The sequence below is a fragment of the Hyperolius riggenbachi genome, chromosome 5 (genome assembly GCF_040937935.1).
Source record: "Hyperolius riggenbachi isolate aHypRig1 chromosome 5, aHypRig1.pri, whole genome shotgun sequence".
NCBI lineage: Eukaryota > Metazoa > Chordata > Amphibia > Anura > Hyperoliidae > Hyperolius > Hyperolius riggenbachi.
The window spans coordinates 356,506,815-356,528,278 of NC_090650.1; the positions used below are offsets into that span (position 1 = coordinate 356,506,815).

General features: G+C 44.8%; 1 protein-coding gene across 2 annotated transcripts in view; it reads right to left on the reverse strand.

Annotated features, from left to right (window-relative positions):
• The window catches only part of CPA6 (carboxypeptidase A6), a 160,463-nt gene that overhangs the window by 20,804 nt on the left and 118,195 nt on the right, over positions 1–21,464 (reverse strand). Inside the window, exons 4-8 of one of the 2 annotated variants that reach the window (XM_068234819.1) lie at positions 17,768–17,882; positions 15,957–16,058; positions 11,424–11,543; positions 9,614–9,724; positions 3,369–3,456 (exon numbers count right to left, since the gene is read on the reverse strand). In XM_068234819.1, coding sequence (XP_068090920.1) covers positions 3,369–3,456; positions 9,614–9,724; positions 11,424–11,543; positions 15,957–16,058; positions 17,768–17,882 — 536 coding nt within the window. The remainder of the gene's footprint in view (positions 1–3,368; positions 3,457–9,613; positions 9,725–11,423; positions 11,544–15,956; positions 16,059–17,767; positions 17,883–21,464) is intronic. The other variant, XM_068234820.1, reaches the window with a different exon arrangement.

A 21,464-nucleotide genomic window follows, 5' to 3' on the forward strand; every position in this document is an offset into this window, starting at 1 on the left:
TTTACAAATTAAAAAACCTTTAATGTCTATGAAATCGCAAATTGTGAATACGATAATCTTCCCTGTTTTGAAAGTGAAACTTATAATTACGTCTGTTAAAAAACGATAATATATGTATAATTGTTATAATTGTATAACATTGTGTATAGCCTTCATTTATCGTTTCAACATGTAATAAAATCTGAAAATATTGTTTATAACAATGAAAAAAAACCCATAAGTATGTTCGTAATAACTGTAGTAAAACATTAGTAAATATTACTAACATTTTACTACAAATAAACCTAACCCTACTCACACAGAACCCTCCCTCTACCTATCCTTAACCCTTAGACCCCCTGGTGGTGCCTAACCCTAAATATCCCCTGGTGGTGCCTAACCCTAAATCTCCCCTGGTGGTGCCTAACCCTAATGCTGGGCATGCACGGGTCGACCTTCTCTTATCAATCGAGCCGCTGATGGCTCGATTGATAATATCCGACAGGTCCGATCACCGCGCAGATCGATTCCCCATTCGATCCTCGCGGGCGGACAATAGCGGGGAATCGAGTGGAAGATAAGGAAGCGCCCGCGGGGACGAGCGGGAATCGATCCGGGCGGCCGCGGGGTCGAGCGGGGACGCAGCGGGAGTGGATCCAGCGGCTAATCGAGCTGCTGGATCGCTCCGTGTATGCCCAGCATTAGACCCCCCTGGTGCCTAACCCTAATGCTGGGCATACACGGGTCGACCTTCTTTTATCAATCGAGCCGCTGGGCGGATTGCTCAGAAACAGCCGTATCAGTCTGCAGACAGACTGTACACATGCCGGACTGTCGCTGGAACGCCTGCCCAACAGGAGGTGACGACAGACCCGTCGTTGCCTGCAGTCCGGCGTGTGTACGGACCTTAATGCTGGGAATACACGGTACGTTTGTACTGTGTAATCGAGCCGCACGATAGATTCCGGCGCGTCCCCGCTCGTCCCCGCGGGCGCCCGGATCGATTCCCGCTCATCCCCGCGGGCGGCTTCTTATCTTCCACTCATTTATTCTTTTGTTCTGCTTGCCGGTATCGGGAGCGGAATCGATCCGGCGGGGTATCGGACGCGTCGGAAATTAACAATCGAGCTATCAGCGGCTCGATTGATAAGACAAATCTAACCGTGTTTGCCCAGCATAAGACCCCCCCTGGTGCTTAACCCTAAATCCCTCCTGGTGGTGCCTAACTCTTATGGCCCATACTCATGGGCTGCAAAAGTGGCCTGTCGCCAGCACACGTGAGCGTGTGGGCGACAGGCCGGCAACAGCTCCTCGCCAGGTCCCTCCGCGTACACACGCGGAAGAGGGACCAGCGGCGCAACGGAAGCTGTCGCCGACGTTCCTCCTCCCCCCGCCGGAAGCTCTGCATACCTCAATGGAGGTTGCTGTCGCTAGTCACGCGGACTAGCGACAGCTGCGGCGGAGTTGCGGCGGCGACTGTCGCCAGGCGATTGAACATTTCAATCGCCTGGCGACATCAGCGACGGGCGACAGTTCGGGGTGCGCGCCCGTTCAACGGCCCATACTCACGGGCGACAATTGTAGTATGGGCCATAAGACCCCCCTTTGCGATTGCTTTATTGTTTGGATAATAATGTTTTACAAATAGTGACTGTAAAAAATATAAATATATACAACTTACTTACTGATCGCTTTATTATGTGGAAAATAATGTTTTACAAACAGTAAGTGATAACATTTTAAATAACTGTTTAGTTAAATACTATAACGTATGTTTAGTATATTTGTAAATTTAATTTGTCACGGGCGCATTTTGTAAACTTAAATCATCATAAGCGCAGTTTGAAAACGTTAATAATCTCCGGGCGCCCTTTTTTCATGATCGCTGCCCGTCAAACGATATTTAATATGGGAGTAAATGGCGGCGCCCTTTTTGTCCACTTGCCTCATGTGCCCAAATTTCCTGCTTCCCTGCAGAACGTGCTTCAACCGAGGAAATAATCGCTGGCCAATATGGGAGACACAAGCCAGTTTCATCCACTATATTACATGGGGGCGTATGCAATAAGGCTGCCATACACTGGTCGATTGCCACCAGATCGACCAGCAGATAGATCCCCTCTGTGATCGAATATGATCAAAGAGGGATCTATTGGCTGCCTACACTGCAAACAGATTTTGAATCGATTTCACTATGAAACCGATTCACAATCTGTGGAGCTGCCGCTGCCGCCCCCCCTGCATACATTACCTGATCCGGAGTCCCCAGGTCTCCGCTGTCTCTTCTCCGCTCTGGGCTTCAGCTTCACTTTACTTCCTGTCGGGGGAAGTTTAAACAGTAGAGGGCGCTCTACCGTTTAAACTTCCCCCGACAGGCCGACAGGAAGTAAGTGAAGCCAGCCGGATTCCAGCGCGGAGAAGGGACCGCAGGGACAGCGGGGACACGCGCTGGCGGAACAGGCAATGTATTGCCGATAGCGTCGGACATTCGAACGCCGCTATCGACGCACTCCCGACCCGCCGGCGATCGAGCCAAATCTTCCACGTGGACAGACGGGATCGATCGATTTTGGATGGAAATCGGTCGTTCAGTCAGCGTTTGCGCATCGATTTCACAGCAGATTCGATCACAGTGATCAAATCTGCTGTCTATCGGCGGGAAATCGTGTAAGTGTATGGGCACCTTTAATCTCTCTTGACCATGTCAATATTATTTGTTATAGACTGAACAGAGGCGCCAAAAGAGTAAAAACAATATTTCAAATGTTAAAAATTGCTTAGGAGGCAGTGGTGGACTTACCTCCCTCAAGCAGACACAGGAACGCTGTGTAATTCAATATAGGAAAAATTTTTAATGGTATACTCCAAAGGGTTTAGTACAATGCGTTTCGCAGGTCTACACCCGCTTCATCAGGCAGTATAGAGTAGGAGCACACAGCAACGTAATGTCAGAGTAACACCTGGCGCCTTTGTTAATATTATTATTCATTTGTATTACGCTGACATCTCCCACAGTATTCGACAGAGTACATATTCACTACCTGTTCCCCAGAGAAGCTCAAAATCTTATTGATCCCTCTGTACCTGCGTTCTTCAGTGTCCCCGTTTTTGTGTGTTTTGGCCAGCGTGGCACACAGGCGGACTTGGGACAGCACAGGAGGACAGGTGCAGGGGACAGGGCGTGTGCGCACACATTGCGACGGGTGTGGAAGCGTCACGGTCATGTGCGCGTTTGTATGCGCCCTGCGGGTGTTGTGGCGGATGCAGGAGGAGTGATTTGGGGGGGGGTTGGGAGAGAATGAGGTGAGGGGTGTAGTGGCCATGGCCTAGCGCCCGTTATTTTAACGGGCTTAAGGTCTAGTAAGGGATAATGAACCTTTGTCTCTTACCACAAAAATGTATTTTCCAGTTTCTGTTGGCATCAACTCCATAGCAATTAAATCTCATTTTAGATCTAGTCTTTCTCCAGAAACGATCCTAGGAAAAGAGTAAAAATATTGTTTGATTGTTTTACTTCAGAACAAACACACAACCTGTTAGAATACAGCTTCCCCCACACAGTGGAATAGCACCTTAGCAGGTGAGAATTGTTCATCCTCATTATGTCCTATTACCCAGTTTGGCAATAAGTGCACCCACACCTTTATCGTTTTGATGTATAATGTAGAGTATATAATGGTTCTCTGTAGGATCCATGGAGCAGTCATGGCAAAGAGCGTCCTGGACATGCACAGTTTGAAAACAATTGGAACTGTGCATGCCCAGGACGCTGCCAGTGGTGTCTGCTGCTACACACAACTGTGCGGGAACGTGTAGAGAGAGGGAGAGCAGATGTACTCTGCATGCATCCTGAACATCCCTAATGGAGGCTACAGTGGCAAGATGGAGGGGATGCTGGACACAGTGCGGAGCCTGGAAGTGTCAGGTAAGTATATTTGTTAACCCTTGATCTCACTCAAGTTTACTTTAAGGCTGTTTCAAATGGGCGTTCAATGTCAGTCGCAGTGTTCATTGCTCTGGACAGCACTTTTTAAACATTGGTTTCCTGTCATTGTTCCTGAAAGCACACAGATGTACTGTCAATGGTAACATTAAAGCCTATAGACTGTCATGTTACCAAACGGATCGCACACAATGGGCCACACATTAAATGGGACATAAAGCACACACACACACACACACACACTGAACACACACACACACACACACTGTACACACACACACACACACACACACACACACACACAGTACACACACACACAGTACACACACACACACACACACACACACACACACACACACACACACACACTGTATACACACACACACACACACTGTACACACACACACACACACACACACACACACACACACACACACACACACACACACACACACACACACACACACACACACACTGTATATACACACACACACACACACACACTGTATACACACACACACACACACTGTATACACACACACACACACGCACTGTACACACACATACATACGTACAGTACATTTACACACATATACATACATACCTTCCCACAACACGCTGCAGCACTCTGGGACCCATCCTCTGCCCCTTCAGCAACAATCTGCCACACGGAGTGAGAGGAAAAACTATCGTGGAAAGGTGGGGCTACATCGGACAGCCAAGGGACTGCATACAGAACAATGGTGGCCACTATAAAAGGCTCGGGGGGCGTAAATGTCCCGCGGGCTGGACTTGGGACACCACTGCTCTAGGTGGAGAGAGCAGAGATAGTGTGGCTACAGATGTGACTGGAGAGAGGCGGTTCCATGAGTAAGGTAGGAGGAAGGTGGGGCTACACACTGACAGAGCAGAGACAGTGTGGCTATGGTAATGTGACTGGAAGGAGGCGGAATCATGGGTGAGGTAGGTGGGAGGTGAGGCTGCACACTGACATCACACAGCTTTCCCTTAGCTGATAACTGAGCTCTCATACAAAACGTGACTGTACCAGCCAATGTGCGCCCCTGGCACATGTTATGGCTGCACTCCTGTATGTATGCCACTGGCTGACAGCTCTGTAAAAGTACAAGACTTTACTGAGTCGCAAACTACAGCCCCTGCTTGGCCACAGTTGCTCGCACCACCTAACCACATTCTCATAGCCAGGAGCATTCTGCACATGCGCAGTTTATTAAGACTGTAGCTGCGCTTACGCAGAAGGCTCCACCAACGGGAGCATGATTGGGTGGTGCGTGCCGCTGGGACTGTGCATGCACTACTGCAGTCCGCAACCCAGATGGATTGAGGACTTCACAGGAGCACAACAAAGGTGAGCAGAAAGGACTGCAAGGGAGAAGACGTCTCAGGTTTACTTTAAGTTTATCAAGTGATCTGAAGAGTTGAAGCAGATTAACACCACAGCGTAACCTTAGTGATGAACGGTGCACAGGTGGCTCCACATAGTGCATTCCTCTTGGTCATAGGCCTCTGTAGAAGCGTTGTATGGCACGAAACGGCCGTCAGGCATCTATTACCTAGCACCCACCACCACCACTATGCCTCCTCTCTCATCTGTATGTGTACCTTTTAAGATATACGCAAGTTTGCACTTTGATGTTCAATTGTACCAATAAACAAGTATTTGCAACAGTGCCAGTTTCCTAACTTCATTATCTGACTTTAAATGTATGTCTGTTCAGATTCAAATCCCTTCTGTAACAAAAGAGCAATCTACAAGATTTATTACATTTGACATCATCATTGTATTTTGGACTCTTTCCTTAAATAAGGCAGATGGAGAGACTGCAGAACTTCTACATCTATCACTATATGCAAACACATTGACTACAGGATTGTATCTGGGATCCCAGTAAGGTAGAGAACTTGTGTGATTATACATTTCTGCAGGACTGACCTCGTTCATAGCTTAATGAGGCTTGCAGCAGTAATTCCCGGGGGCTGGTATTTGGCATGGTGACAACATCAGTAATGAGTGATAATTGGTTGCATACAATACATATACAGGATGAATAAGTGAGTCTGAAGATAATCAGAACTAAAAATATCTAATATTTTCAATGTCAGCATGGGGGAATTTTTTTTTATCACATTGGAATAACATACCAATTTGGACATTGTCAGATTTCTCATTTAATGAAGTTGATAAAACATGCTGCGCACATCTTGACAAGTGTTACATACTGTGCTATATCTAGCTGTCTATTAGCACAGAAGGTACAGCCAATATTTTGGTTCTATGGAGCTGCACGGGACAAAAGCTACTATTTATTTATATAACTCCACAGCATGATTTCCAATGACATCACATATCACATCACAGGAGGTTCTCAGTTACAGTCAGAGCCGGATTTACCATGAGGCACTGTAGGCACGTGCCTACAGGCTCCTGATGATAGAAAGGCAGCTCACTCTGCTCGAGTGCCTTCCTCCCTCCTTCTCTACGCATCTTGATATTGAGGGTACCTCTGGCTACCTAATACTAAGGAGTACCTGTAGCTACCTATGACAGGCAAGGGAAGTAAGGGAGAGGAGACATCTGGGCCAGCCAGCACACCTGCGGTGGTTCAGCGGGGGTTTGTAAGCTCATGGAGGGAGAAGTCTAGGGTGTCAAGATACCTGTGTCTATAGGCTCCTATGACATAAATCTGGGCCTGTTCATAGTAAACCTGAACCAAAGAGAAAAAATAGATACTTACTTTAGCATAGAGCCTTACAAAAAACACATAGTAGGTAAGTGCACTTCCAAGCTACACCTGCCTTATAAATGGTCTGCAGAAGCCCATCAGCAAATTAAAGGCACGTTGTGTACATTCAAACTGCAGTACCAAATTATGCAAGGGCTAAACTGACCCCAACAAACCTCAAAATTAAGGGAGACCCTCAACTGCACATCATAGGTTAAACTATAATATTGATAAAAAAAACATGAATAAAGTGTACCTTAGTTGCACTATTTGCATAATTTGCATTCAGTTGCACTAATGGAGAATGTTTGCTTCCAAAACGGCTTTCACCACAATGAGGTCCACTCCAGTCGAAAGGGGCCCTATCACTAATATGTTACTTGGAAGCCAACTTACCTGTGGGATTTCAAAAATACTCGCAATACAGGCAGGGTCCAGGCATTCACACTGCGTTGTGAGTGCACGGGGCCCCATCTATGGTCTATGCAATTTCACCACTGAGCCAAGGCAATTAATGCCTCTTTCAAAGCTCTTGTTGCTCCCATACACATCAATCCAATTGGCGCCATGCCGCCGCTCCTCCTCCAATGCATTCCCGTGCCAGGAGAATTCTACACTTGCGCAGTAGGCAAAATTTGCTACTGTGATTGAGGAGGCGTGCGACCGGCAACACGTATGTTCATTGGCCAGTGACTTGTCATAGTTGCCCGGCTTACAGAGGGGGGCAATGGGAGACCTGAAAAGCAGGATGATCCCGTGGGACCTAGAAGACTTCAGGGGTCCAGAGGAAGCCCCAGGTAAGTACCGCAAGTTACCCAATTATCGCGACCTGCAGTACAGTCTGTCAACGGCAGTATTACCATGGCAGTATTACCGCACTGTTCTGTATAAACCCAAAAGCCTGGAAGGGAGATGTTTAGTTGCAAAAAAAAGCTTTGGATGTTACTGTAGAACTAGGGGTGTGAATTAGTGTTAGTAACCATGTACTGTTATTTCCTGCCTGCTGGTGGTAGTATTGAGTTAGACTACCCCGGACTTCCACTATCCACCAGCAGATGGCTGTATCCTGATTTTGGCAACCCTGGACTACCGCCATCCACCAGCAGGTGGCCTTTCATCATCTGTAAGACAGATCTGCAGTTCTTTGATCAGCCTGGGAGTAGTTCAGAAGCACTTTCTGCAGAATAATGCCACCAGCTACATTTTGTTGCTTTTCAAAATAACTATTTTATGGCAGCCTCTATATTCCTCTGACCTCGGGTCCCCTTTAAGGACTGCCCTGCCTCCTGCTCGTTGCCAGAACTTTGTTGCTTCCAGGCCTGAGTTATCTGCATATTCCTGTTACCTGTCTCTTGACCTGTTTCCTGTATCTGTACCTGTTTACCTGTTGCCAAACCTGCTAGCCTGTCCTGACTCTGCTACTTGACTGTTCCTCCTGTACCATGCCTGCATCTGCTAATCTGTTGCCGATCCGGGTATTCTGTCCTGACTGTCACTTACAGAATGTTCTCTTTTGATACCAAACTATGGTTATCTTCCATTCTTCTGTTCAGTTTTGTAGCAACTGGTTATCTCCTAGGGTCCCTGATAGCAGTAAAGACAAGCTAGGTGACTGTGTGTGAGGAAACGCGGAAAAGCCGACGCTAGTACTCAGAGTAAGGCGGCTGATTCCGCGTTCAACATGGCAGCTGGCGCGCAGTCGGAGCGTGGAGGAACCGCTGCATGCCCAGACAACAGGGCGGCGGATTCCGCGTCCGACGCGGCAGGTTGCACGCATAGGCCTACTCCTATCAGTAATGCGGAATGCGGAGAAAACGCCGCACGCACGGACAGCGGTGCGGCGGATTCCGCATCTAATACAGCAGAAACATTACAACACATGTCTGGTGTGGCTGGGACTGATAGTCCACACTGGCTCAGGAGGACGTGCGCGCGCAGAGAGGCAGGGCCTTTATGACAGTCAGAAGGGGGTCAGCTGACCAAGCCGGTCAGCTGACAAATTCAGCAGTTTCCATTGGTCCAGCACTTAGGGGAGGCGCTAGAGAGCGCTGGTGTATATATACTGGGTGCTGGTCCTTTCTCTGGTGTCTGGCGTTGCGATCACTACGTGGTAGCACTCAGACCTTTTCAGTATCTGTGTTATTATCTAGACCAGTTTCCAAGGTGTTGATGACCAAGGACCTCACACCTTTGTCTAGGAATTCTGTACCATCTGTATTATTATTATTATCTAGTCTAGTTCCAGGAGTGTTGAGAATCTAGGAGCTCACACTCAAGTCTAGGCATTGTTGATTATCTGTTATGACCTTCTGCTTTCCTGACCATTCTTCTGATCTCTGATTTTGTACCTTTGTCATTCTGATACTCTGTTGCCAAACTCTGCTGGTCTTTGGATTCTGCATCTGTCTACTGTCTTTGTACTTTATCTGTCCGTGTGTTAACGACCTGGCTTGCCCGACCTAGAGAACTATCTCTCCTGTTACGAGATAGTTCACAGATCTGTCAGTGACACTCTCTCATTGGTGTCACTCACGCTCTGTCCTTCCCACTCTCAGCCTGGCTCCGCCCCTTGGGGAGCATCAGACCTGTGGAAGGAATCTGATCTCTAGCAGTATCCTGTACTGCCGTGCACCTGCCCCTCAGGTGCAGTTCTCTAAGTATTACTATTGCACCAAACACTCTTATCACTCAGGTGTCCAGAGGTTAGAGATATATCTGATTACTGGTGATACTGCAGATCATCAATAATCGGGTATAAATCTGCATTCTCGGTGATACTGCAGATCACCGGTAATCAGATCCTCTCTGTGTTACACCGATCGTTACACTGTGCCTATCCCAATTCTTTCTAAACCAAGACAACAGAAGTGTAGTGTGAAGTTCCACTTCAGCATATCATGTTTAAAACATGCAAGAATATGCTTCATCCTGTCATTTGGAAACTTACATGGGTCCAGCTGTAGCGATACCCATCAGGATTTAACACTGGCATCACATATACATAGAGAAGATCAAGAATTTTCCTCATTACTGGGTCAGTTTTGTAAGTGGTGACAGCCTGTGTAAGGATTCAAATGTTAATGATCATAAAACTAAAACTCTGTTTTAATCAATGTAAAAATATTAACAGTCAGCTCTAGACAACGAATAAACTTAATAAGTGTTAATAAACTTAATCAGGCTGTCAATGCTAGTCCTGCAAGACGTGCTTAAAGCGGATCCGAGATGAAAAACTAACTATAACAAGTAACTTGTCTATATATCTTATCTAAAGTTTAGATGGTTTACACAGCAAATCTAGCTGCAAACAGCTTTAATAGAATATGATTATTTATTCCTGTGATACAATGACAGCATCCATGTTGTTTGTTAACATTACACAGAGGCAGGCTTATCTGCATCTTGAGCCATCAGCCTAATCCCCTCTCCTCCTCCCTTCTTCCCTCTGCCTCTGAAATCAATGGCTAGTAACACCTCCCCCTCCTCCTGCCCAGACTGAGCTCCCATGAGCCCTTGCTACTGCCAAGGCTCTCTGAAAACCTAAGGGTGTGGCTTTTTTAGTTTATAGGGAATTAGAGTATTAAAACAAAAACAAAAAAGTATTTGGCTTGAGGAATGCCCTATAAACAATAGGAAAGGAACACAATTATGCAATGAGTAAAAGTTCACCTCGGATCCACTTTAAAGCCCAAATCAGGACACATTAAAATATGGTTCTCCTATAGATTACAGAGGGGAGAGTGAGTAGTGCAGTAGGTACGCATCTGGACAATATACCACTGGAGGTCCTCACACCTGTTCCGCAATCCTGTGCACCTCCTACCAGAAAGGCTGTATCAAAGGACATCAACAAGCAATGTGCAATAGGCCCCCTGACATCTCCAACAGTATTCAGATACAGCAGGATAAAAATTATATAGGAGGTCTGGAAATCTGTACTACAGCATCTGAAATTTGAAATTCTGCTCTTTAGAGCTTGTGCAGTGGACAGACCTATGAGTATTAATGTATTAGTTCCATTGCTCCTCATATAGTGGGGATGGTAAAAGCTAATTCTATTTTTGTCGGTATGAGAGGTCAGGGGAGACCCTGCAGTCAGAAGGAGTGAATACATCCAAGACAGCATATTTTGCCTCTGGGACTTCACACACCTTTGGTCAAATATCGTCTGTGGCTTCATAGCCCCTTGTCTAAAGTGAGATGCTACCACAAAGTGTCTAATTTGAAAATGAAGCCACCTCAGTATCTCACTACAACCATCTGAGTGACCAATGTCTGACATATCTCGCACCCTCCCACTAAACACAAAGTGTAGTATCCTTGGTGTTTCCAAATTGGCCAAACTAGGCAAGTAGTAGGAGGAGCCCTCAGGCAAAAAAATCTGTGTTTCACACCAAAGGAGACATAGGTCCTTGGACCTTAGACATTTCATATTTTGAGCAACAGTTTTGAAATGCTTTGTGCATCGTCAATATTAAAGGGTGATCAATGTTTAGTGCCCTGAGCAACTTGCTTGGGACCCAGACCAGACTCTAAAGACATGAGCCACCTAGGGCTTGCTCTATATGGGTGGGATAAGGATTTTTCATATACCCATTTAAACTGTGATTCTCTGCATTCATCTACCCCTCTAGCTGTCCTTTTTCAATGTTAAAAGATAAACAGTACAGGATTACACTAACTGTAGTTGCATTTTTGCTTTGAAAAAAATGAATTTACTGTATATACTAGCAGTAAAACATTTGTAAAAATGTCACCTCCTTTACAAACCACTGGCAAAAAGCTGGTCCGATCCATTCTCTTGCATGAATGCCACAATCCATCCAAATCTCTCTCTTAGACGACTTCTTCTTAAAAGATGATGGTTTGGTACCCAGCTGTGTTACAGAAACATAATTCAGTCATTATCACATTACCGGTATCTTTTTTAAAAAATTCACTGGTATTAAAAGAATAAACTATAAAGTACAAATTGAGTACTGTACTTGTATATATTATTAAACTTATTATTATTAAACTTTATTGATATGTTCATTTGTGGAGCTGTTACAGCTGTAAAAAGGCAGTTTAGATAGAATTCCCGGCAATAACGAGGTAAGCGACCTTGGTTGTTGATACATTATATCCAACAGAGTATCTGAAAATGCATACCTATGAATCGGCCGCTGGGTAAATTAGGCGCAGGGCAAAACCAATAAATGGCCTACCCTGCTCCTGCTCAGGTCCTGGCAGCATTAATTACTATTACCCTTCCAGGCCGCCATGGATAGTGGGGGAAAGATGTAATTCAGCCACCAGCTATTGCTGGCAGCTCAATTACACTGTTTTTATAGTAATTTTTGCTCCCTCTTTTGACAGTGCTGAAATTACTTACTGAGCGCCACTATGGCTGTAATTCCTGTTACAGGCTATGGTGGCACCAGCTGCACCCAACTCTCCTGCGCTGTTTTTACAGCACTCGCCTGAAAAGTAGTGACATTTGTGGAGTAGTAAATCGAACAGAAAGTTGTTTTTGTTATAGGCTTTCTAAATGACCAACTATAGGGCAAGGAATGTGAACACAAGTGACACACAACCAGTTCCTGTGTCAGACTTCATCACAGGTATAGCAGTGTAAATGTGCAATTCTGCTTTTTGCAAGATAGGAGATAAAAATGGATGACACATGCAGAAAACCAGCTTTTGCAGTGGACATCAATATTTAACTCTATATCCACTTTAGTACTTCAGTTGCTTTATAGCAAGGTCTCCTCCTTGTTGTCATCATGTAGGTCTAAAGTACCATATAACCAAAATCTTGGCAGAGCAACATGGGGATGTGTGAGGGAGAATCAGCATCCAAAATACTTATGTAGAACACATTACACGAGCAAAGCATGTTACCTAGGTAAAGTGCATTACGCTAATTGTGTAACTTGGGTAAGTAACAGTAAACGTGTTGTGCTTTAAAATAAACACATGATGTAGCTGCAAATGAATATTACACACTTACCTCACCGTCAGTTCCTCTCAGAAGCTCACCATTTTCTTCTTACAGTGATCCCTTCCATTTCTGACAATATTTTGTCAGAAGTGACTGAAATATGCTGCCAGTTATATATCAGCTGCTGTCAGTTACAACTAAATGTGCAAGGTAATGTGCATGTTTCCCTATGGCTCAAGTAGGTGATATTACAGATTAACAGTGTGCTGACCAGGAAGCTGTTATATGGGGTAATAGCCATTTTCAAAATGGAGTACAGAGAATTCCATTGATCATAGTGGACAAACAGGATGCAGGAGAGGAGAAAGAGATTGATGTGTAGACTACACAGGAGGTAAGCATGACCTGTGTTTATGTTTATTTTGACTTTTAATTTTCAGTTCAGGTTCTCTTTAAAGGGAAGGTTCAGGGAGGGTGGGTAAAAAATAAAAATCAAATTCCACTTACCCGGGGCTTCCTCCAGCCCGTGGCAGGCAGGAGGTGCCCTCGCCGCCGCTCCGCAGGCTCCCGGTGGTCTCCGGTGGCCGACCCGACCTGGCCAGGCCGGCTGCCAGGTCGGGCTCTTCTGCGCTCCAAGGCCCGGAACTTCTGCGTCCCACGCCGGCGCTCTGACGTCATCGGACGTCCTCCGGGCTCTACTGTGCATGCGCAGTACTTCTGCGCCTGCGCAGTAGAGCCCGGAGGACGTCCGATGACGTCAGAGCGCCGGCGTGGGACGCAGAAGTTCCGGGCCTTGGAGCGCAGAAGAGCCCGACCTGGCAGCCGGCCTGGCCAGGTCGGGTCGGCCACCGGAGACCACCGGGAGCCTGCGGAGCGGCGGCGAGGGCACCTCCTGCCTGCCACGGGCTGGAGGAAGCCCCGGGTAAGTGGAATTTGATTTTTATTTTTTACCCACCCTCCCTGAACCTTTCCTTTAAAAGGTGAAACTAATATATGAAATAGGAACCCTTTGCAGGTGTTTAGGATTAACTAGCTGATTAGAGTCTGACACTTTGAGCCTAGAATATTAAACCTTTTCACAATATTCTAATGGACTGAAATTTTGATTTTGGGATTATCATAAGCTGTAAGCCATAATCTTGAAAAGTATAACAAATAAAGGCTGGAAATATCTCACTTTGCATGTAATGAGTCTATTTCAAATTGTCATTTCACCTTTTAAGTTAAAATACTGAAATGAATGGACTTTTCCACGACATTCTAATTTTTTTGAGTTTCACCTGTATGCATATTTTATTTTTATTTAAAAAGTCCATTAAGCTCCAACTCTCTTATTTAGCACATGTAGGTGTTGTGCCTAAGGGCCCTTTTACACCTTATGTGTTTTAATGCATTGTGTTGCATTGCGTTTTAATGTTTTGTTTTTTTTTCCTCCATAGCAGTGCATTGTGAAAAAGCTTCAGTTTTTCAGTGTATAGTGTGAAAAGGGCCATAGGGAAACAGGGACATTACCCTGCATTTCAGTTTTCCTTTCAGTTACAACTGACAGCAACTGATATAGTATAAAAGCACCCTTAGATAAAAGAAGTAGGATAAAACTGAAGGAAACATTTAAAGCCCAATCTACTCGATACGATTCTTTATACGATTCGATTACGATTCTATTTACGATCCGAATAAATCAGACATGTCCGATCGGGATTCGATTTGATTCAATTCGATTTGCCATTGCAAAACAATGGCAAATCGAATTGAATCGAATCAAATCCCAATCGGACATGTCGGATTTAATCGGATCGTAAATAGAATCGTAATCGAATCGTATAAAGAATCGTATCGAGTAGATTGGGCTTTAAATGTTTCCTTCAGTTTTATCCTACTTCTTTTATCTAAGGGTGCTTTTATACTATATCAGTTACTATATCAGTTGCTGTCAGTATCGTGTAGATTGGGCTTTAAAGTGTTAAGTGATAAGTGAAATCAGGGCCGGGCCAACACATAGGCTGGCAAGGCTACAGCCTCTTGGCGCTGGTCAGTGAGGTCACTGATGGGCGCAGGATTGATTTCTTCCTCTTAGCTGTGTGCCCGCGCTCCCCCCCACACACACTATTTGCCTCTATAAGTTTGGTGCTGCAGGCGGCAGCGGTGCGGATTGACTTGTACTCTCTCCAAGAGAGAGTGTACAGTAGTTGCCATGGTGATGAATGCCGCCGGCGCTGCCCCCTGGCCTGCTCTCTCCAGCCGCTGCCGGGTATGTTTGTAACTAAGCTTGCACTGCGTCTCATGTAAGTTTATGCTTACTGTGCCTGATGCTTCCTGGTGGGTCTTGCGTGAGTCCCGCTCCGCCCCCTTCTCTTGACGCTGGCTGGCGTCTGCTTGCGTGAGGCCGCCCGTCTTCTTCTTCTCAAGAACGTCCCTTGCAGGCGTCTTCTGGCTGCTGGCTGTGTAGTGGGGACTAACACCCGCGGTAATACAGTATTTTCAATTTACAGTGAGTAGTAGTACTACTGCAAGTCCTTCCCGATTCCTGACTGTCTGGTTGCTGGTTGTGTTATAGAAAGATCTGCCTGCAAGCAAGCAGCATAGTGTCTGTCACATGTGTGTATATAGGTGCAGCATGAGTATGTTTGTGGATATATCATTCTGCACCTATAAGCACATATGTGGCAGATTATGCTGCCTGCCTTAAAGGAAATTTAAAGTTTGATTAAAAAAATGAGTTTAACTTACCTGGGGCTTCTTGCAGCCCCCTGGAGTCCTCCTGTGCCGTGCCCACGACGCAGGTTCAAGTCCTCCAGCCAGCAGCAGCGACCTCTGCTAAGCTGGCTAGCCATGTGCCTCCTCATCATGCTCCCGTGGGCCGGGGGTGTTATGCACATCTGCAGTACATAAAAAATTGCTAATGTGCAGAGTGCGCACAGCTTGGGACCGCACATGTGCTGCGCAGTAGCTGCTGACCGACAGCAACCGGACAGCTTTGTGGTGATCGCAGCTGCTGGCCGGAGGGACTTGGACCGGGAAAATACTGTTTATTTGTGCATAATTTATTGTTACATTAAGTGTGGGGGGAGGCACACTTGGGCAGCTCAGCCTCTGTTGGTGGTGGACCTTGTCCCGGTCCTGAGTGAAATCATTGTTGCCAGGCGCACAATATTTAAGTTAAACTTTGTGTGGAGAGAACTATTTTTCTTCATAGCAACAATAAAGTTTGGGTGATGTGATTTATTTTGCGTAGCAGGGTTGAATTTTACCTGCAAATCAGATCCCATATGGAAGACAAATGCCATGCGGTGACGTTGATGTGAAAAATGTTAGAGTTGTTATAAAAACCCTTTTAGTGCCTAATGGTTTAGATCAGTCATATTACCTTGAGGACATACAGTGGTCTTCCTTCATAGGAGGTTCCAATTGAAAATAAATTAACAAGGTTTGAATGTGTTTTGTTCATATGGTGCATCCATTTCTCAATCTGAAAACACATGGTAATAATAATGCTTTATCCAACAATTTTAAATGAAGACAACTGAATGCTAGCTGTTACTCTATTTGCTTCAGTAATATAATAAGTAACATTTAGACCACTCTGTCAATATGTTATGCTGAACTGAACAATAAGGCCTCTTGCACACTATATGCGATATCCACTTTTTATGCGTCCGATTTTTTAATCCGATTAACCACTGAACGACCAGCGAACGCCAATAGGCGGCGGCTGGTCGCAGTGGTGTTTCCATCCATGACAGTTCACGGAGGGAGTCTCCGTGAACAGCCTGCGAGCCTCCAATTGCGGCTCGCAGGCGAAATGTAAACACCCGGGGAAGAATTCCCCGGTGTTTACGGCGTACGGCGCTGCGGTCACAGCAGAGCCGTAAAGGAGATCGGCGATCCCTGGCCTCTGATTGGCTGGGGATCGCCGCCGTCTTATAGGCTGAAGCCTATCAGAGGCGGTACAGGACGGATCGTCGTCCTGTACCGCCCATAGATAGAAGGAGAGGGAGGGGGGAATACCGCTACACACAGCAAGCCGGCGCCGATCAGACCCCCCCAGCAGGACATCCCCCTAGTGTGGAAAAAGGGGGGAAGTCTGATCGCCCTGCCTGCCACACGATCTGTGCTGAGGGCTGAAGAAAAACGTAGCAGAATGCAGTAAGTTTTTTCGTATCAGATAAAAAAATCGGAATCGCATGTAGTGTGCAAGAGGCCTAAGAGAGGTGCCATGATTACAGGCTATGGGGCTGACTTACGTACCTCCGGTAAGATTACTCTTACTTCCACCCACAGTACTACGAGTTACCCTGGGGAACCTGCGGTAATGCACGTCTCTAACGAGCGTTACCATTAGTGATGCGCATTACCGTAGCAATGCCTGCCCTACTTGAGTACCGTGGGTGGAGGTAAGAGTAATATTGCCATGTGCTGTCTGTGCATGACAACATTACTGCAGGTAGATGAATTAACCCCCATGGCCCTTATTAACTCTCCTAGGAGGTAATTTTTCATTGTCCGTTTTATATAACTTTTTAGCACTCTACAATTAAAAAAGTACTACAAAGCAGATGAAAAGGTACTACCAACATTATTGTCAAGAGTATTTTCTTGCTTTACTGGTGGCTTGAAAGGCATTTTATTGTTGAGGTGTGAAAATATCACCTAAGAGAAAACTAAGGATAAAAAATAGATTTCATATTGCCCCATGTATTATAAGGTGGCTGTATATGGAGTTGGAAAGACCTTTATATTTTTCACACATATTAAAGCTGGCTTGTTGTCCCAACAACCAGACAACCAACCTAACCAATAAGATTCAAATTATTTTTTTATTGCATCAGACAACTCCAGGTAACTGCTCAGTGAGCTGCTATTGGGATTTTCTTTGACTAAAATCCAACTATGGGCATTTTTGTTCTGTTACAGGAAACATATATCTGTCTCTTGTTGTAGCTGTTTGGATATTTTTGGAAAAAGGTCTTGTGTGGCCCCCAAATGCTCATCAGTTTCTATAGCAAGAAGGAATAAAAATCCACATTTATTCTAAAAGAATGATAACTCTATTCAGGATTTTGTGCTTCGGATGCTGGGATGGGTCAATGCAACTCATGATTCTACTTTCTCAAGTATTTGAGATTGTGAGTCCAAAGCTAAACATTTGTCTGTTATTGGAAAGAAGACGATCCATACCTCTTCCAAAGAGTTATATTCTTCATAATGATAGTGTGGCAATGATCTGCGCCTCCTCTTCACTCTTGAAGTGTCCTGCTTTTCAATGACCTTTTGGAGATTATTTACAAGAATCCTAAAAGAAAAATGTTGGTGTCATTGTACATTGCTTTTATGGCAGCGTAAGTATAAGAGTTATTGTGCAGCCACATTTCTGAGTTGAAAAATGTGTATACCTATAACATATATATTGCATGGGACTATAACATATATATTGCATGGGAGGTGAACCTCAAATTGTCCCTGTGATCAATAATGCTTTATAATCCAGTACAGGTTTTACTTCCTTGCAGAGACTTGGTGACTCCCTGGCTTGCCTATTACCAGTAGCCTGTACACCATTGACTGCATCGCTGCAGCTGCTTACTTCCTGTTCTGTCCCTCTGCCCTGCAAACTCCCCAGTATTAGCATTATGTACTGAGCCGAGATCTGAATCCTTTATCTGTGAGTAAGAACAGAACTCCGCCTGGTCACAGAGAAAAGTCACCCACGAATATGAAGACAAAAGGACACAGACGAAGGGAGGGAGCACGGCATCCAGATAGGTGAGTATAAACCAGGGCTGTGGAGTCGGTACAAAAATCAACCGACTCCGACTCCTCAATTTAGGATTCCACCGACTCCGACTCCTCGATATTGTTATATTAGGGGCCTAAGGCCCAGGTCTGGCTGCCTTTTTCTTCATTGTTTTTAAACTATGGCTTATAAATAAAGACTTTTTGTACTTTCCTTACATCTTGTATATATTTTTTGCTCATTGTTTAGTTTTTATTATTACAATAAGGGGGATTTCTAGTCTCTTCCATATTTGCTCCGACTCCTCTAATTTGCATATTACAATCTTGTTGATTGAAAGTATGTAACATGAAAATCGTCTCTTAACTGCCAACGCTTTGGAATTTTAAAAGACAACTGAAGTGAGAAGGATATGGAGACTGCCATATTTATGCCCTTTAGTCATAGACTAAAACTAGTCCTTGGTAAGAGTACTTGTAAAAGGTAAAGACCGGAACAAAGAACATCTATCAGGCCCTAGGCAATGTAACTGTGGTTACATGTAAGAGTGATGTGCAGGTACTCTGCAGGGGAATAAGGGATTCTTGCTCTATTACACATTCTTCATGCACAATCTGAACCAGGTTTATGGGTGACAGACAACACCTCTGTGTTCAATGTGCACAACATTCTCAGTGGATTCCCTGCAGCTCTGTGGGGCGTGCATATGTATGTGTAACAAAGTAAACCTGAGACAGATGAAATTAAAGTTGTATATATACCTGGGGCTTCCTCCAGCCCCCTTCAGGCTAATCAGTCCCTAGCTGTCCTCCTCTGCCACCTGGATCTTCTGCTATGAGTCAAGGTACTTGAGCCAGTCTGGCGTGGTGTGCATGCACACACTCCGCCGCCGGGAGCGTACTACATCTGCGCAGCACTATTGCGCAGGTGCAGAACGCTCGTGGCTGTGGAAGCGGCAAGCGGCCGGACTGCGATGACTGGCTGAATTACCAGGACTCATAGCAGAAGATCCAGGTGGTGGAGGTGGACAGCGAGGGACTTATTAGCCTGAAGGGGGCTGGAAGAAGCCCCAGGTATGTATAAAACTTTTCTTTTCATCCTTCTCAGGTACCATTTAACCAAACCAAATTTTAACAACATATCAAATTATTTGATATGAGAGAGTGCGTACATTTGTATAAATAAGAATCAACGCAGAATTATTTACATCTCATTGACCATCTCTATTAGTAAAACGGCTACACATCAGGCTTTATACTTACAGCATAGATGTTATTTAGTATATATAAGAGATTCCTGTGTACACATCATATATACAGTCACAATCAGATATGTATATCTGACTTTAAAAATACGGGGACTGCTTTATTGAATGGTGCAGTATTGTGGGATGTTAGATTGTAGTACAAGAGTATTAATACTCACAAAGGTGGGTTGCAGTCCCTGCAACCACCGTATTTCGCCAAAAGGGATATTCCAGGTCCTACTTGTACTGGATGGTCGCACTGGTTGGTCCTTCTTGGTTGTAGATAACACCGCACCCGGAAGGTGAACACCTCCAAAGGAGATGTAATGTATAGTACTGGGGGTGGAGACACCCAAAAATAGGTAATGTAATGAAAAAAAATGATTAAGGGGAGGGAGGTGTCTTTACCACTCCATATGTAAGAACCCAAACCACAGGGTAAATGTAAAAAGATGAAATGATTTATGCAGCATGATTAAAAGGACAATACATTTCACGAGTTTCAGCCCGCTTCCTCAGGTCAGTACAAGTGCCTTTAAAATATAGTCACAAGCATGGACACCAGAAAAAAAATTTCTGGTGTCCATGCTTGTGACCATATTTTAAAGGCACTTGTACTGACCTGAAGAAGCGGGCTAAGACCCGTGAAATGCGTTGTCCTTTTAATCATGCTGAATAAATCATTTAATTTTAATTTACCCTGTGGTTCGGGTTCTTACATCTGGAGTAGTAAGGACACCTCCCTCCCCTTATTATTTTTTGCTTATTTGCATTACCTACTTTTGTGCACCTCCCTTCCCCCAGTAATAAACCACAGCGTGTACACTTAAGGGGCCCTACTGGACCATTGTTCACTTGGGGGGAGACCTGGGGTCCATGTCAGCTGGATCTGGGGACCCAGGGGACAACCAAATGGTATCGGGACACACACACACACACACACACAGAGGGACACCTAATGCTGCTTGGGGGGGGGGGGGGAGGGGGGGGAGGGGGATTTAGCACCTAATGCTCCATTACATTTGGGGCCCACAGTCCCATTCTGGCTAGAGCCGTCCCTGACAATCATTTGTGATCATGTCAAATGATCAGAACAAGGATACTGATTGTTTGCCAGAGAGGAAAGGGGAGAGAACAAGCCACCGTGAGCTTCAGCAGGAAACATTAACAGCAGAATGGTATGGTTTTTAGAAATGATCATAATCTGCTAATTACGATTACGCAAAATTTCATGTAAATGCAACATTTCATATTTTAAAAATGCAAAAGCAAAAGGGTTTTTAAACTCAGAAAAATAACAATTTTTCATTTGCATATTTAAAATTGATTTTCTCAAAAACTACAAGGTCTATCTGAAAGATTATTTTTTCCCTTGTTCCTATTATTCCCCTTACCATACATACCAATTTGCCGATGCATGGGGGCTTTGCTATTAACCACTAAATTCGGCAGGAAATTATGGTTCCTGATTATCTTTACAAACTAAATTAATTATGATTTTACCTGATGAATAATTACGATTTTGCAAAATGTGCGCATATCACTTATGGTTTTCTAACATGTCTAATCACCAATGGGCAGAATGCCCCACAATATGCAGGCATCGGGGAGACCTGTACACACACTAGAAACAAACACTCTGGACAACAAAAGCTGCATGTGAGACTATTTATACAGTGTACAGACTTCTGGGAGTGACGGATTGTGTTTGTAAACAATGTGTGATGACAGCACAGCAGAAATGTACAGAAGTGTACACATGCAGAGGAAGATAACACACAGTTGGAGGTTATAGTTTTTCTTTAAAGGACGACTATCGTGAAAACTGTAAAATGTAAAATACATACAAATAAGAAGTACATACAAATAAGAAGTAAAATGAGCCATAAATTACT